This window comes from Osmerus eperlanus, unplaced genomic scaffold, assembly GCF_963692335.1.
Source record: "Osmerus eperlanus unplaced genomic scaffold, fOsmEpe2.1 SCAFFOLD_492, whole genome shotgun sequence".
NCBI classification, from domain to species: Eukaryota; Metazoa; Chordata; class Actinopteri; order Osmeriformes; family Osmeridae; genus Osmerus; species Osmerus eperlanus.
The window spans coordinates 1-17,300 of record NW_026911974.1 but is presented as its reverse complement, the minus strand read 5'-3'; the positions used below and the strand labels follow the sequence as shown (position 1 = coordinate 17,300).

General features: G+C 48.8%; 2 protein-coding genes across 4 annotated transcripts; one reads left to right on the top strand and one right to left on the bottom strand.

The window, feature by feature from the left end:
* The first annotated feature begins 511 nt into the window (after nt 1-511).
* Nucleotides 512-3,564, top strand: LOC134016856 (beta-1,3-N-acetylglucosaminyltransferase lunatic fringe-like). 3 transcript variants are annotated; one of them, XM_062456118.1, is made up of 8 exons: nt 512-729; nt 876-1,294; nt 1,764-1,812; nt 2,189-2,291; nt 2,424-2,690; nt 2,847-3,006; nt 3,087-3,172; nt 3,367-3,564. In XM_062456118.1, exons 2-8 carry the CDS (start codon nt 884-886, stop codon nt 3,476-3,478), a joined length of 1,188 nt encoding a protein of 395 aa, XP_062312102.1. In that variant the 5' UTR covers nt 512-729; nt 876-883; the 3' UTR covers nt 3,479-3,564. The 3 variants fall into 3 exon arrangements, with proteins under 3 accessions (XP_062312102.1, XP_062312101.1, XP_062312103.1); XM_062456117.1 differs by having other exon boundaries at nt 512-1,294; XM_062456119.1 differs by having other exon boundaries at nt 512-1,294; nt 2,424-2,610; nt 3,367-3,504.
* A 160-nt stretch (nt 3,565-3,724) lies between these two features.
* On the bottom strand, nt 3,725-16,036 carry LOC134016855 (protein tweety homolog 3-like). The gene is made up of 12 exons (XM_062456116.1): nt 15,854-16,036; nt 14,598-14,818; nt 13,991-14,086; nt 13,585-13,657; nt 13,160-13,235; nt 12,472-12,527; nt 12,232-12,324; nt 12,006-12,098; nt 11,785-11,921; nt 8,963-9,133; nt 8,124-8,199; nt 3,725-5,878 (listed from the first exon to the last, which is right to left on the bottom strand). The coding sequence occupies exons 1-12, from the start codon at nt 16,019-16,021 to the stop codon at nt 5,744-5,746; spliced, it is 1,395 nt and encodes a 464-aa protein (XP_062312100.1). The 5' UTR covers nt 16,022-16,036; the 3' UTR covers nt 3,725-5,743.
* Between the last annotated feature and the right edge of the window lie 1,264 nt (nt 16,037-17,300).

The following is a 17,300-nucleotide window of genomic DNA, read 5'->3' as shown; positions in this document are numbered from 1 at the left end:
TCTAGAAAATACTCTTTATATGGTGTAGATATTTGTAAGTGAAAACATCTCTTGTCCTAATGAGAATGTAAACAACTAGTTCTGGAATCTCAAACATGTGTGGCACAGGGTTAGGGTTAGGCTGCCTGCCGTCTAAATATGCAACACACATACTTACGTATTCAGTAAAGTTTCTGTCTGTTCCCTTTATAGACATGATGATTGTAAATCATAATTACGGTTAAAGCAGGGGCGATTCTAGAATCAGACCTTTAGGGGTGCTCAGCCCCCAATGAGAATGTGACATGAATACAATGCCTTGCTAAAGTGCTAAACCCCCTTGCTAAAATAAATCCCTAATTTCACTGGATAACAATGAATACATTTATGTATTATTATGCAAAATATTGAATGAATGAAAAAACTAAGGATGGGGTGCTTGAGCACCCCTAAAAAAAGTTTTAAAAAAAATGGTCTAAAATTGCCACTGGGTTAAAGTGGCAATTACTTTAAAAAAAAGTATATATCGGTATCAATCACACGGTTCAAAGGGATTTTAACGGCTTTCTGGGGGGCATCACGCGGAGATGTTGTGTTTACTAATCCTCCAGTGTGAGTGCTGACCCATAGCGCCTCTCCGCTGTACGCCACGCCCAGCACGGGAGCCCTGAGAACGGAGAGTGGCTGGAACAGAGGCCGGTCACGCCCCCGGTTGTCTCCTCGGCGGGGCTGAGGTATCCGTCTGACACGGTAACGGGAGATGGAGGAGGAGAGGCGCCTGTTCGCTCTCCGTTTTGTCAACATTTATTTGAGACAGGACAGCGGGATGCTTTTGACTGGAGTTTTCCTCACAGAATTTTTTAATGGCATCGCCGTTCGTTTACATTTTATTACAGAGTCTAGAATGTTGAACAACTTCGTGGGGTTGTGCGCCGCCGCTCCCACGAGAGCTACCGTCACCTGTTTCGGGATGCTGCTGCTTTTCGTGTCCGTTAGAATCCGAGGAAGGCCTTTGAGTGACGCCACCGCATCAGAAGCCATGTCTACCGGGATTTCGGACACGAGAAGCAACTCGTCAGCCGACAGCGAGGCGAAGTTAAATTCGGAGCAGCTGAACGTATTGTCGGCATACTTTGGCAAACTGAACCGGGAGAAACGGGCGGTGACAAGACCCGCGAGAGAGAGACCTGCTCCGGGCATGGTGGAGAAGCTCCTACCGGAGGATGTGTTCCTCGCAGTGAAGACGACGGTAAAAAACCACTGGAGCAGACTGGGTTTGCTACTGGACACCTGGATCTCCAGGAGCATGTGCCAGGTAGGCTAGGTGTGTGTGTGTGTAACTTCCTTCCTCAAGCATACACACACACAATCACACACACAATCATACACACATTGAACTATCACACACTCACTCCTTACTGGAGGTTGAGAGGCATGACTGATAAGAACTCACAGCTGGAGAGAAAGACACCTCCCTCCCTCCCTCCCTCCCTCTCTCTCTCTCTCTCTCTCTCTCTCTCTCTCTCTCTCTCTCTCTCTCTCTCCCTCCCTCCCTCCCTCCCTCCCTCCCTCCCTCCCTCTCTCTTTCCCTCCCTCCCTCCCTCTCTCTTTCCCTCCCTCCCTCCCCCCCCTCTTTCCCTCTGTCAGCACACTCAGTGTGCAGCTGTTTTGCTGTTGAGAGAAGTTTACTTAAGTGAACATTGTGTGTGTGTGTATATATATGTGTATGTGTGTGTATATATATATGTGTGTGTATATATATGTGTGTGTGTGTGTCTTTTCAGACATTCATATTTACTGATGGAGAAGATGAGAAGCTCAGAAAAATAATGGGTGAGTTCTCTACTCCCGATACCCGCACACCCACACACACACACACCCACACACGCAAGCACACACACCCTCACACATGTACGAATACACACACACACACACCCACGCATGCATATCAGAATCAGAATTTGGTTTTATTCTATATACACACACATGCATACACACACACACACGCTGGCAGTTGATTCTGTTGAGTCTGAGTAAAAGCAGGAAGTTCCTGCTCCAAGACAGGAAGTCAGATAACTCCAGGAAGCAGGTTGTGTTTCTACGGCAACCCTGGACGCGCCAACCTGCTTCCTGTCTGGAAAGGATATTATGTTACCATAGTGATAGTGTGATATGATTGGTTGTTGGTTATTGGTCCCTCCCACAACAGGAAGTCACATGATCAACACCAATTGTTCGTCGGCCCACAATCGGCAGGCGCTGTCCTGCAAGATGGCCGCCGAGTATGACCACTTCCTGTTCTCCGGACGCAAGTATGACACAAACACACACACGTACTCACTCACACAGAAAACACGCACACATTTATTCACCCACACAGATTGTGTTAACCCTGTGTGTGGGTGTGTGTTTGTGTGTGTGTGTGTGTGTATGTGTGTGTGTAGGTGGTTCTGCCATGTGGATGATGACAACTACGTGAACACACGCCCCCTGGTGGACATGCTGTCTCACTACAACCATGCCCACCATCTCTACATAGGACGCCCCAGCCTCGACATGCCAATACAGGCCTCTGAGAGCCTGGCACAGCCAATGGGAGCCTCCAGGAGGACGGACCGGCCAATGGGAACAGTGCGTTTCTGGTTTGCTACGGGAGGGGCGGGGTTCTGTCTCAGTCGAGGACTCGCCTTGAAGATGAAACCCTGGGCTAGGTACACACACACACACACACACACTCCTGGGCTAGGTACACACACACACACACACACTCCTGGGCTAGGTACACACACACACACACACACTCCTGGGCTAGGTACACACACACACACTCCTGGGCTAGGTACACACTCCTTCATCTCTCTCTCCAGCGGAGGTCGTTTCCTGGAGACTGCCGAGCGGGTCCGTCTCCCAGACGACTGCACCGTTGGATACATTGTGGAGGCGTTGCTAGGGGAGGGGCTTACACGCTCGCCGCTGTTCCACTCTCATCTGGAGAACCTCGAACTGGTGTCCCAGATACACACGCAGGTACACATACACACACACACAGGCTTTGGTGGTTGATGAAGTGTGTGTATGTGTGTGAATGCATGCGTGTGTGTCCTCAGGTCACTCTGAGCTACAGCTTGTCCAACAGCCAGACCAACATCATTAACTTGAGAGGAGGGTTCTCATTGGTCGAGGACCCCACCAGGTATGAGGCAGCATGTGTGTGTTTATGTGTGTGTATATGTACTTGAGTGTGTGTTTATGTGTGTCCGTGTGTGTATGTCTGTTTTTTAAGGATTCATATTTTGAGATAGTCAGTAGTTTCCATAAATTGTGTAACTCCCTTCATCCCTCTCTTTTTCTCCCTCCTTCCTATCATCCCTCCCTCCCTCCCTCCAGGTTTAGGTCAGTTCACTGTCTGCTGTACCCAGAGACTCCCTGGTGCCCCTCCTCTAACAGCAGCAAGGGAGGAGGGAGAGGTGGAGGGAGGGATGACAGGAGGATGGCGTGATAGAGTGATAGGATATAAGAAGCTTCCCCAGTGGTGTGAGAGAAGGTTCTTCTTAACATATCACACTCAACATGGACATGTGATCACATATGACACAATGTTATACTTCACTGTGTGTGCATTTTTGCTTCCTTTGTGTGTAATATATGGAATTTGTATGTAATAAATACATATGTATTCGTATTAAGAGGGAGAGACAGAGACAGAGGGAGAGAGAGCTGGAACAAAGATCAGACAGTTTATAAGTCAATTAAAGTTTCTTTAATACCTTGTTAAGAACATGAACTCCAGGCTCAGTGATGTCATAATTAAGGGACCACATGTATACATGGACAGCATTGTCTCGGCAGTAGAGTATAGACAGTAGAGATACAGTTGAGTACACACATATGGACAGCCATGTCTGTATAAAACACCAAATGATGATATCCCAGGAGAATCATAGGTCACCACCATCATCATCTACACCATCATCACAGAGCTAGCTGTTGTGTTTCCTTTTAAAAGACAGAAGGGCGATCATGTGAAAGTCTGTTAGAGTTCATGTTGTCGTTTATGTTGTTTTTTTGTTTGTAATTTTTTTGCCCAGTTTCCTCCCACATGACTAGGTAGCATCGCCTTGGTAACGTGATGACAGACAGGTGAGACTGTCGCTCGGTGGTTCAAGCCGCAAGGTCAGCTCACAACATCATTACACATGATGCCCTGTCCCATGCAGAGTCACATCACAGAGCTGGGATATGTAGTTCTGTATGGGATATGTAGTTCTGTATGGGATATGTAGTTCTGTATGGGTAGCAAGCTGAAGATGGTGTGTGCTTGTGACAGTAAAAAAAATGTGTGTGTGCTTGCATCAGTTAATACTGTGTGTGTGTGTGAGGCAATTAACGAGTGTGTCTCTGTGTCAGTAGATGTGTGTGTGTGCTTGCAACAGTAAATACAGTGTGTGTGTGTGTGTGTGTGTTCGGCAGTTAATGTGAGCGGTTGTGTAATATCACCCAGCAGTAAAGTAACAGATTATAAAGTATCACATTATCACACTTTACACTGCAACCACACTGAACACAAAACGACCACTAGTATTATCCTCACTATGAGTGAGTGTGAGTGTGTAAATATGTGTGTATGTGCGTGTAAACGTGTGTGTGAGTGTGTATTCCCTTTTTCGTACCGCAGAGGGGTTGTGCTTGGCCAGCAAAGCTGGTTGGTTGAGGAGAGGTCATGATGACCCCTATCCCCCGCCCCTCTCCATGTCAGAACCAATCAAAACACACCAGGAGATGCAAGGACAGAGGAATATATATAGAGAAAGAGAGAGACAGAGAGAAAGAGAGAGAGACAGAGAGAAGGAAAGAGAGAGAGAATGGCTGGTAGTATCTTGAGTATTCCCAGAATAGAGATGGTTAGTTTGGCACACAGTCAGACAGACAGTAAGACAGACATACAGACAGAGAATGTCCATCTACACATTCCGGAAGTCCGCAGAAAGGGTTGCAGATTCCGGAAGGTCATAGAGCATTCCATTTCAGACTTCACTCATTGCGTTCAGTATTTACACGCTCATGCACGCATGTCATGTGCACAGGAAAGCACAGATTAAGAAAGATTCAAGTCAGATAAGTTCAAAGCAAGACAACGTGGTTACAAGGTGTGTGTGTGTGTGTGTGTTTTTCTATGTACAGAATTCTATAAGAAGGTTGTTCATAGCAACAAACCTGACTGAGTTTATGGTTACAGAGTCTGGCTGTGGGTGTGTATATGCAAGTGTGTGTGTATGTGTGTGTGTGTATATGCATGTGTGTGCGATACAGCGTTACAACAGCATCAGATCCCTGATTCCAGCTACAGACACACCACCATAATAACCACACTAGAATAACACACTATTTACATACCTACAGGACAGGTACATGTGTGTACGTGTGACTGTGTGTGTGTGTCTGAGAGTGTTTGTGTATAACATCTATTCTCTAAAGTTAAAAGTGAAGGGAGGTCAGGAAGGAAGAGGAGCTGGGACAAACAGCACCAAGACAGGACCATTCAGGTCAGGGGTCAGGGCTAGTGGTTCTGTAGTTGCCTGGTTGGGGGTGAGACCGGGGTGGGGTCAGGGGTCAGGGTGGGTCACCCGTGGAGCAGTATGAAGCTTCTTCAGGGAGATTCTTGAAAGTTACGGTGGGTTCTAGAATGTTCTGGAGGGTTGTGGAAAGTTCTGGAGGGTTTTGGAAAGTTGTGGTGGGTTCTGGAGGTTTCCGGCAGGTTCTTGTTCTAGTGTACAGAGGACTGGGGCCGGGCAGTGGGGTGGGGTCGGGTCGCCGGGTCCAGCTGGTCGTTAGGGACGGAGCGACGGTTCTGCTCCGGTCGGCCTGTGGCCAGATACTTAGCCCTCATACTAGAGGTGTACTAGAGGAAGAGAGTGAGTGGGTGAGATATGAAACAAAGAGGTACAGAGTCAAAGAAAGAGACTGATAGAGATGATGAGATAGAGAAACAACAACAGAAAACACACACACACACAAAGGGAGGACAGTCACACACACACACAAAGGGAGGACAGTCACACACACACACACACACACACACCCACACAAAGGGAGGACATTCACACACACACACACACAAAGGGAGGACAGTCACACGCACACACACCCACACACACACAAAGGGAGGAAAGTCACACACACACACACACAAAGGGAGGACAGTCACACACACACATACACAAAGGGAGGACAGTCACAAGTCATTTGGACAGCCGGAGGTGGTGGATTAAAACAGTTGCTATGACGACAGATTAAAGATTATTAATCATTTGACAGGTTAGAATTAGATTTGGATTAGACTTCTAGAAGGTTTGAGTCATGGTTGGAAGGAGATTGTGGTTGTTGGTAAACTCCAGGTCTGGGGTTGCTACGGGAGACTCCAGGTCTGGGGTTGCTATGGGAGACTCCAGGGGTGGGGTTGATACGGGTAACTCCAGGTCTGGGGTTGCTACGGGTAACTCCAGGTCTGGGGTTGCTACGGGAGACTCCAGGTCTGGGGTTGCTACGGGAGACTCCAGGTCTGGGGTTGCTATGGGAGACTCCAGGGGTGGGGTTGATACGGGTAACTCCAGGTCTGGGGTTGCTACGGGTAACTCCAGGTCTGGGGTTGCTACGGGTTAGTTTATTGTCTGAGGAGGGGTTTCCAAGTGACGGTTTTACTGGTCTTGGTGTTCCATCCCAAAATGTCCAACGCTGGCGTGTAATTTCCATGGCTACAGAGTATTTGTAGTTTGGGTATGTGTGTGTGTGGATTACTTGGGTTTAGTTATGTAGGGGGACAGAATGTGCGGGGAACTATTGTGGCTGGGTTGTGTGTGGGTGGGGAACAGAGACGGTGACACATGCTTCCAGAGGACGCACACACAGAGATGCTGTGGGGGGGGCAGGGAGGGGGAAGTACCCAGAGGTTTCCTGTTTCCGGGGGGTGTTCAAAATCATCGCCTTGGTCACATAGTGGCGCCCAACGTGGGATTGACCAATAAGGAACGGCGAGAAGTCAAATAACAACTGGAAGGGGGAGGGGCCAATTCTCCAGATGCATCTTACTGGTGCAGGTGTAGACAGACATTAGCCAACCAGGAAGTAGTCTGGCACTGTCTAACCAATAGGAACGATCTACAGACCGCTGGGAGACACTACACTTCCCACAATGCATGGGGATGAAATAGCCAGCCAGGACAAGACTAACCAGGGCTTGCCTCAAAATTAGGAAAGGACGTCCGATTGGTTGAAACGACAGACTCATCCATCTGAACAAATAGGAGGAGACCAATCCCAGCTGCAGGCGGGGCTAGAAACTTGTTAGAACACAGAAACCTTCCGACTCAAGTTTAGCGTTCCAAACCTCCAGCTGGCCGAAATGACCTTGTGTCTGCCTGAATGACCTTGTGTCTGCCTGAATGACCTTGTGTCTGCCTGAATGACCTTGTGTCTGCCTGAATGACCTTGTAGATGTCTAAATTTTTCTACAAGTACACTCTTGCACTTTTGAGGTTCATGTTGTTTAATTAGTAACTTGTTTAACTACATGCTCTTATGGTTCTACCCATTGGCAATTATTTGCGTTTCACAATGTATGCTTCATGTTTGGCTACTCGCAATGTTTTGGGGCTATCTCGTTGTTATGATCAGTGACCTATGCACTTTTGTAAAGCTCTCTTGGAAGTCGCTTTGGATAAAAGCGTCTGCTAAATGAATAAATGTAATGCAATGTAAATGACCTTGTGTCTGTCTGAATGACCTTGTGGATGTCTAAATGACCGGGTGTCTGCCTGAATGACCTTGTAGATGTCTAAATGACCTTGTGTCTGCCTGAATGACCTTGTGGATGTCTAAATGACCTTGTGTCTGCCTGAATGACCTTGTGGATGTCTAAATGACCTTGTGTCTGCCTGAATGACCTTGTAGATGTCTGTCCTTCCAGCATGTGTGTATATAAGCTGTCTGTGTGTTTACTACAGTAATACTGATAAGTGTGCCTTTTCAGAAGTGTACATACTAGGTAGTGTGCACTTAAGAGAGGTGTGTACTAAGTAATGTCCCCTTACAGAAGTGTAGGTAGTGTGCACTTACAGAGAGGTGTGTACTAGAAAGTGTGCACTTACAGAGGGCGGAGGGGACTCCCTGCCAATGAGAGGGGTGTTCTCGCAGCGCGGGGTCTGAAAGTTAGCGCTTTGGTTCCTGGAGTACAAAACCAGAGTTACTTAAGTCGTCACTACGGCAACGCTTACCCAAAAACCGGCCCCTGTGATGGAACAGTAACGATAACTAATCACTATAAGCTTATATAGTAACCTCAATAAGCCCTCCAGTTATCCAACTACCGTATTTGTTATTGCTAACATGTGTGCTAACTGCTAGTGGATGCCCTCAAATACAGTGTAGCACTATGGGGTTGCTAGTATGCGTGCTAACTGCTAGTGGCTAATTGACATTACAGTGCAGTGTCCCTCTACAGGCCCACTAGCATGCGTGCTAACTGGCAACTGACATACAATATAGCCATATTCAGAGATTGTATGCTTACTGTATGCTACAAACTCAATTACATTTTAGCCCAAGGGGTGTGAGCTAACTGTAATAATTACAATGTAATTCTATAAGACCACTAGTGTACATGGTTACTGATAGCCGCTAACTGAAATACAGTTTAGCACTGTGGGGCTGTTAGCGTGCTAACTCACATTTATTCAGCGACGGGAGTTTTGCTGACACTGTGAGCAGTGGCTGGGAGGCTGGCTTGGCTGCCATAGCTAACTGCTAATTCTTACCTGTCAATACAGTGCAGTCCTATGGGGCAGCTAGCGTGCAGGCTAACTGCTAGTGTGTGTGTGATAACTCACATATTCTATAACCATATGGGGCTTTGCGCTAACTGTTAGTGTGCGTGCCAACTGGTATAAACTGTAACCCTATGAGGCTGCTAGCGTGCATGCTAACTCACATGTACTCAGTGACGGGGGCATTGCTGACAGTGTGCGCGGTGGCTGGGAGGCTGGCTTCGCTGCCGTAGCTCGAACCACAGCTGTACAGACTGGGCATGTGCACGCGGTACAGGTTGTCATGGGGACCACGCGAAGCGCCAGACTCCTCCTCTCCATCCTCCTCATCCATCCTTCATTGGCCAGAGAGAGGAGGAGGGGCGTGGCCAGGGAGAGGAGGAGGGGTGGGGCCAGGGAGAGGTAGAGGGGCAGAGCCAGGGAGAGGAGGAGGGGCGTGGCCAGGGAGAGGAGGCAGGGCCAGGGAGAGGAGGCGGGGCCAGGGAGAGGAGGAGGGGTGGGGCCAGGGAAAGCAGGTGAGAGAGGGAGGGGTGAGAGGGAGAGTGGGGGAGGGAAGGAGGAGATCCAAGAGAGAAAGTAGAGTGAAACAGGTGTTGGAAGAGGGTTCTCATCCCTGTCTCCCCCTGCCTCATTCCTGCCTCTAAAGCTGGGCAGGGACCAGAAAACGGCCTCTAGTTTCTAGGGCAACAACCTGTGGATCCGCTTGTACCATGCATCTTAGAGGTCACCATGGAAACTGAAGCTAAACTGATTGGAGAGGAAGAAAAAAAAGGAAGAAATGCCAAAAAAACTAAACAAACAAAAAAAATCATAATAACAGAACAGACTGGTCTCTCCTGACCCCCTGGCCAGCTGGTCTCTCCTGAACCCCCTGGCCAGCTGGTCTCTCATGACTCCCTGGCCAGCTGGTCTCTTCTGACTCCCTGGCCAGCTGGTCTCTCCTGACTCCCTGGCCAGCTGGTCTCTTCTGACCCCCTGGCCAGCTGGTCTCTTCTGACCCCCTGGCCAGCTGGTCTCTCCTGAACCCCTGGCCAGCTGGTCTCTCCTGAACCCCCTGGCCAGCTGGTCTCCAGTCAGGACAGGAGAGGCGGGCAGTCACACAATATTTTAAATAATATTTATAATTTTCTAATAAAATTATTAGAAAAACGTAATTAATAAATAAACCCTTATGCAGAGAACTAGTTTATTCTTTCTACCGTAGACTTCACATCAGGCCAGCAGAGGGCAGTGTAACTGCTGTTTCACTCTTACACCTGAATCCTCAGCCAACTCCAACATCAACATCAGACCTTTCATCTGAGATTCAGATTCAGGTATTGAATCTGCCGACTCAGATTCATGAATCAAATCTGTCGACTCGGATTCAGGAATCAAATCTGCCGACTCAGATTGTGATTAAGGAACGGTTTTCCTACACTTGGGCTTTCCAAATCAGGACAGGAAGGGGTGGGACCAAGGGAGTAAGTGACAAACAGAAAGACATGGTGACTCTAAAACAACAGTGGTGATTGGTTAACACAGAGACAGGCTGGCAGACAGACAGGCAGGCAGGCAGGCAGGCAGGCAGGCGAATAGACAGACAGATAGACAGGCAGGCAGGCAACCATAGCATGCATGAAGTTCATGATGATGTCATAATGCATGATGATGTCATCATTTATGATGATGTCATAGTGTTTGATGTCATAGTGGTGTGTAGATCAGAGTTCAGGAGATGTAAGCTCCACTGGGGATTCGAACAGTCCCAACGAGCATGTGGACAGAGCTCTGCGTGAGTGTGTGTGTGTTTATATGCCTCTCTTTCTGAGTGTGTGTGCATATAATCTGTTTGTATATAACGTGTGTGTGTGTGTGTGTACGTACTTCTTGCTGGGCCAGGTGTGTGTGTACCTCTTGCTGGGCCAGGTGTGTGTACCTCTTGCTGGGCCAGGTGTGTGTGTGTACCTCTTGCTGGGCCAGGTGTGTGTGTACCTCTTGCTGGGCCAGGTGTGTGTGTACCTCTTGCTGGGCCAGGTGTGCGTGTGTGTGTACCTCTTGTTGGGCCAGGTGTGCGTGTGTGTGTACCTCTTGCTGGGCCAGGTGTGCGTGTGTGTGTACCTCTTGTTGGGCCAGGTGTGCGTGTGTGTGTACCTCTTGTTGGGCCAGGTGTGTGTGTGTGTACCTCTTGCTGGGCCAGGTGTGTGTGTGTACCTCTTGCTGGGCCAGGTGTGTGTGTACCTCTTGCTAGGCCAGGTGTGCGTGTGTGTGTACCTCTTGTTGGGCCAGGTGTGTGTGTGTGTGTGTACCTCTTGCTGGGCCAGGTGTGCGTGTGTGTGTGTACCTCTTGTTGGGCCAAATGTGTGTGTGTGTACCTCTTGCTGGGCCAGGTGTGTGTGTGTACCTCTTGCTGGGTCAGGTGTGTGTGTGTACCTCTTGCTGGGCCAGGTGTGCATGTGTGTGTGTACCTCTTGTTGGGCCAGGCGTGCGTGTGTGTGTGTACCTCTTGCTGGGCCAGGCGTGCGTGTGTGTGTGTACCTCTTGCTGGGCCAGGTGTGCGTGGGTCAGGTGTGTGTGTGTACCTCTTGCTGGGCCAGGTGTGCGTGGGTCAGGTGTGTGTGTGTACCTCTTGCTGGGCCAGGTGTGTGTGTGTGTGTGTACCTCTTGCTGGGCCAGGTGTGCGTGTGTGTGTGTACCTCTTGCTGGGCCAGGTGTGCGTGTGTGTGTGTACCTCTTGCTGGGCCAGGTGTGCGTGTGTGTGTGTACCTCTTGCTGGGCCAGGTGTGCGTGTGTGTGTACCTCTTGCTGGGCCAGGTGTGTGTGTGTGTGTGTGTACCTCTTGCTGGGCCAGGTGTGCGTGTGTGTGTGTACCTCTTGCTGGGCCAGGTGTGTGTGTGTGTGTGTGTACCTCTTGCTGGGCCAGGTGTGCGTGTGTGTGTGTACCTCTTGCTGGGCCAGGTGTGTGTGTGTACCTCTTGCTGGGCCAGGTGTGCGTGTGTGTGTGTACCTCTTGCTGGGCCAGGTGTGAGGCACGCTGCAGATGATGGAGGAGAACATGAGGGCGGTGACGAAGGAGAAGAGGACCAGGTAGATCACCCCCTCCAGCCCGTCATAACACACGCCTGTCAGCGCCTGGACATAGTCCTGGAGCGCACACACACACTGGTTATATATACACACTGGTTATATATACACACACAGAGTATCTACACACACACACACACTCACCATGTGAAGGCTGCGACAGTCTAGCAGAGCAGTCAGTTGGTGGAGACCCACCTCTGTGGAGTTCAACACCGTCTGAATCTGCTGGAGGTGACCCTGCACATACATGCACACACACACACACACGTTATACACACACACACACGTTGTACACACACACACATATGTTACATTCAGATTCACACACAGAGGATATACAGTGTATGTTTTCTCAAACACACTCACACACCTTGGTGCTGGGGTATTCTCTGGTAGCTGATCTGAGAAGTTCTGACACATCATCCTGCATCTCCACCAACGACTTGTGGCTTCCTGACAGCCTCTGGAACACACACACACACCACACATACACACAATTACAAGAGCTGTAAGACACTTAATCTCAAAACATTTTTCATTACACAACAGGAAGAGACCTAAAGGAGAGCAAGAACTACAAGATAGATGAAAAACTACAACTCCCATGTACCTGTTGGAAGGGGTTGACCTGACCAGAGCTGCACTGTAGGTAGTACTGCAAGATATCTGTAAACACACATGCGCACACACAAGTCTGTTAATATATAAAATACTTATGCACACTGACGTATGATTATGTTACAGTAGAAATATATATTTACATTTACACACACAGGATATATCTGTAAATGCATAATGTTGATATTTAATATTAGAACTGGTAATATACACAAAGATGGAAACCATGGAAATGGGGCATGGGGAAGAAACCATGGCAATTCCAGTTATTGAAGGGGTTGAAACCACGGCAATGCAAATGATTGACAGACTGCCAGAGACAACAAATATGAACTCTGACAGATGAAAAATATATATAGAGAGAGAGAGCAGGAGAGAGAGAGAGAAGACTAAAGTGAAGCAGAGAGATGAAGAGGGAGACCTAGATATGGTCCCGCCCCACACACACACACACACACACACACACACACACAAGGGAGAGGAGGGTGCAGATAGAAAGCTTTTTAGCCACCTGCATATCAACCAATCCCACCAGGACAGTCACACACACACACAGTGAGTGACATTATCAAGGTTGGTCTGTCAGTAGGACAGAACCCATCTCTCCACCAACCCCTCTATCTCTCCACCCATCCCTCTATCTATCCTTCCTTCACCTCATCCCTCTCGTTTGTTCCCACCTTGGTCGATGACAGCATTTTCCTTGGTTACCCTGGTGATATAGGTATCTGGGGAAATGCAGAAATCACTCGCCGTCTGAGGAAAGATATCACACAACCATCAAACAACCACAAAAATACCTCAACCGCACCCCCCCCCCCCTCCGCCCCCCCCCCTACGGTCCCCCTCCGCCCCCCCCCTACGGTCCCCCTCCCCCCCTCCCCGCGGTCCCCCTCCCCCCCCCCTACGGTCCCCCTCCCCCCCCCCTACGGTCCCCCTCCCCCCCTCCCCGCGGTCCCCCTCCGCCCCCCCCCTACGGTCCCCCTCCGCCCCCCCCCTACGGTCCCCCTCCCCCCCCCCCTACGGTCCCCCTCCGCCCCCCCCCTACGGTCCCCCTCCCCGCGGTCGACCCCCCCCCCCCCCGCAGCCCCCCTACGCTCCTCACCGCGGCAGTGGTCAGCTCCAGCCCCAGAGAGAGCCAGCTGATGGTCAGGGTCAACACTCCCAGCACACACACCCTGGGGGAGGGAGAAAAGGGCTTTATAAAATGCATGTTATTTGTGTGTGTGTTTGATGAGTGTGAGTGTGTCTGTATCTTTGTTGTTTGGTTGTAGTCTCCTCAAAACAACAAGAGTCACACAACACAACACACACACACACACACTGTTGAACATGAGTCTCTGTCACACAAGATGGTGTTTGTATCCTCACTAACGCTCTCTCCTTCTCTTCTCCAATTCTTGGTTCACTCCTAACCTCTCCTCCTCTCAATCAAAGTGCCTTTAGAGGGGTCATGTGACCTGACCTACCCAATCAGAGTGCCTTTAGAGGGGTCATGTGACCTGACCTACCCAATCAGAGTGCCTTTAGAGTTGCGTATGAGCCCAAAGAGCACCAGCAGACAGATGAGAACATCAAACAGCAGCAGAGTCAGGTATGCAAGCCACCTGCAACACACATATATACACATCATATATATATATACACACATCATTTAAATATACACATCATATACACATCATATATATATATACACATCATATACACATCATATATATATATATATATATACACACACATCATTTAAATATAAACACATATACACATCATATATATATATACACACATCATTTAAATATACACACATATATACACATCATATATGTATATACGCATCATATACACATCATATATATATATATATATATATACACACACATCATTTAAATATAAACACATATATACACATCATATATTTATACACATCATATACACCCATCATATATACACATATATATACACACACATCATATATACAGTCATCACTGTTATAACCCTAGCAGCAGCAGGAATCATTATATATGTATGTGTTACATGGGGGGGGTACCTGGAGGGTGTGTGTCCTACCTGGGGGCGTGTCCTACCTGGGGGCGTGTCCTATCTGGGGGGGTGTCCTACCTGTACCAGTCGAAGGCCTCGGTGGAGCGGGCCAGTGTCTCCAGGGAGACCCGGGTGTTGGACCAGAAGGGAACAGCCAATAGCAGCCTCAGCAGCTCATCCAGCTGACCCTGCAGCTTCTGGACCAATGAGACGTAGTCTGCCTGCTCCTGATAGGACGACTCCAGCTGCACTAGTCCTGCCTCCACCGTCTCGTTCAACGCCAGCGCGCTCTCGGACACCTGGTGGGAGACACACACACCATACATACACACACACACACACATACCATACACACACCATACATACACACACACACACATCACACACACATACCATACACACACCATACATACACACACACATACCATACACACACCATACATACACACACACACACACACACACACACACATACCATACACACACCATACATACACACACACACACACACACATACACGCACACACATACCATACACACACCATACATACACACACACACACACACACACACACACACACACACATACCATACACACACCATACATACAGACACACACATCACACAAACAGCAAATGTTTACTCCTCGACAGGTCTGCAAACGCCTTTGTAAACCGAGACTTGTTAAAACGTTTGTTAACCGAGACCGTAGGTCGAGGTTTACAAACAAATCGTTTTAACAAATCGAGGCGACAAAGCGTTTGCTGACCTGTCGAGGAGTAAACATTTGGTTTCTTATATACTACAACAATACGTGGGAAGATCCCAAATCAAACACGTCAAATCTGGAGCAGACGCCATGTTGTCAGAGCAATGAGCTGCACTTGCACTGGTGACGTCACTACATCTCCAAGGCAACATATCAACAACATCAATTCGTCTTCTGTCTGCTTCAGATGCTTCTTTAAAACGGGAAGCGATTGCGGGGCGTTTTCGGACATGTGCAAAAAACGTATTTGGTTGTTTTAAGCTTTTTTTAGGCTTTTTAGGCTACTTTGTTGCCGAGCAGATGCAACGTTGTTAAGGTCAATGGCTACATCTCCAAGGCAACCGCTTGTTGCTAGGTCCATAAAACGTTTATTTACCTCTGCGAACTTTCAGGAGGTATATAAACGGATTTATTAACTTTTGAGAACATCTTCTAGACCAATAGGAACAGCGTATTGGTCCAATTATTACACTAGTATATAAGAAACACAGATGTAAAGTCTCCTACTACAATGCTATCATGTTATGCGTTTGTGCATGTGTGTGTGTGTGTGTGTGTGTCTCACCAGCCTGTCCACCCCTGCCACAGTGCGGTTGGCATGACGAAGGGAGTAGGCCAGACGATTGGCCCCATCGCACGATTCTCCGTTGCCATAGAAACCCACGGCGATGCCAGCGCTGGGGGGAGACAGGAACCAGGAAGTGTTATCTAATTGGCTGGTATAAGTGTGCATTAGTCCGTCTCTTTTTGTTTAAACACACACACACACACACAGCACTCACACCAAACACACACACAAGCATAAACAATATCCGAACAATAGCCTGTCAGCCAGACTGCACTTAATGTGATTCTTCTGATACAGTGCACACATGCACACTCTCACACACACAGACACACACTCATCCTTGCGCTGCAGAGATCAGACGTCCCTCCTCCACCCTGTCTGTCGACCCCCCTCTCATCTTCCTCCCTCCCTCTCTCACTTTCTCTCTCCCTCTCACTTTCCTCTCTCTCTCTCTCTCTCTCTCCCTCCCTCCCCCCCTCTCTCCCTCCCTCCCTCTCTCTCTCTCTCTCTCTCTCTCTCTCTCTCTCTATCCCATCTCTCTCTCTCTCCCTCCCTCCCTCTCTCTCTCCCTCTATCCCATCTCTCCCTCCCTCCCTCCCTCCCTCCCTCTCTCCCTCTATCCCATCTCTCCCTCCCTCCCCCCCTCCCTCTCCCTCTATCCCATCTCCCTCCCTCTCTCTCCCTCCCTCCCTCCCTCCCTCCCTCCCTCCCTCCCTCCCTCCCTCTCCCTCTCCCTCTCCCTCTCCCTCTCCCTCTCCCTCTCCCTCTATCCCATCTCTCTCTCCCTCCCTCCCTCCCTCCCTCCCTCCCTCCCTCCCTCTCTCTCTCCCTCTCTCTCTCTCTCTCTCCCTCCCCATCCCATCTCTCTCTCTCTACATGCATGTGTGTTTGGAGCTTTGGGTAAAAGCATGTAAAATGTGTGTGTGTAGTGTGTGTGTAGTGTGTTGTGTGTATAATGGTGATGTTCTCTATAGACTCACTGACCAGACACATTAGTACAGCTGGATTTATGGCTGTCATTAAAGCACTTCATTCTACACCATTAGCTGAAGAGGCCCCCTGTGTGTGTGTGTGTGTGTGTGTGCGTGTGTTATGGAGTGTTTAATCAGAGGTTTATGACCTCGTAGACCTTTCTTATTCTATTGTACTAACATTGCTGTTCTCATTCAGCCTATAGAGAGAGGGCGAGAGAGAGAGAGAGAGCGAGGGTGAGAGAGAGGGAGAAGCAGGGAGAGGCAGAGAGAGGCAGAGAGAGACAGTGTTGTAATGTCACATGACAACACACTGCCCTAGTTTCTCACACAACTCAGTGGTAGTTTGAGAGGCACGTGTGTGTATATATGTGTGTGTGTGTGTGTGTGTATCAAAGTACACGCATTAACCTGTGCTACCAGTATGTTTAAAGCTAGAGACAGGATATAGAAGATGTCAATATCATTATCAC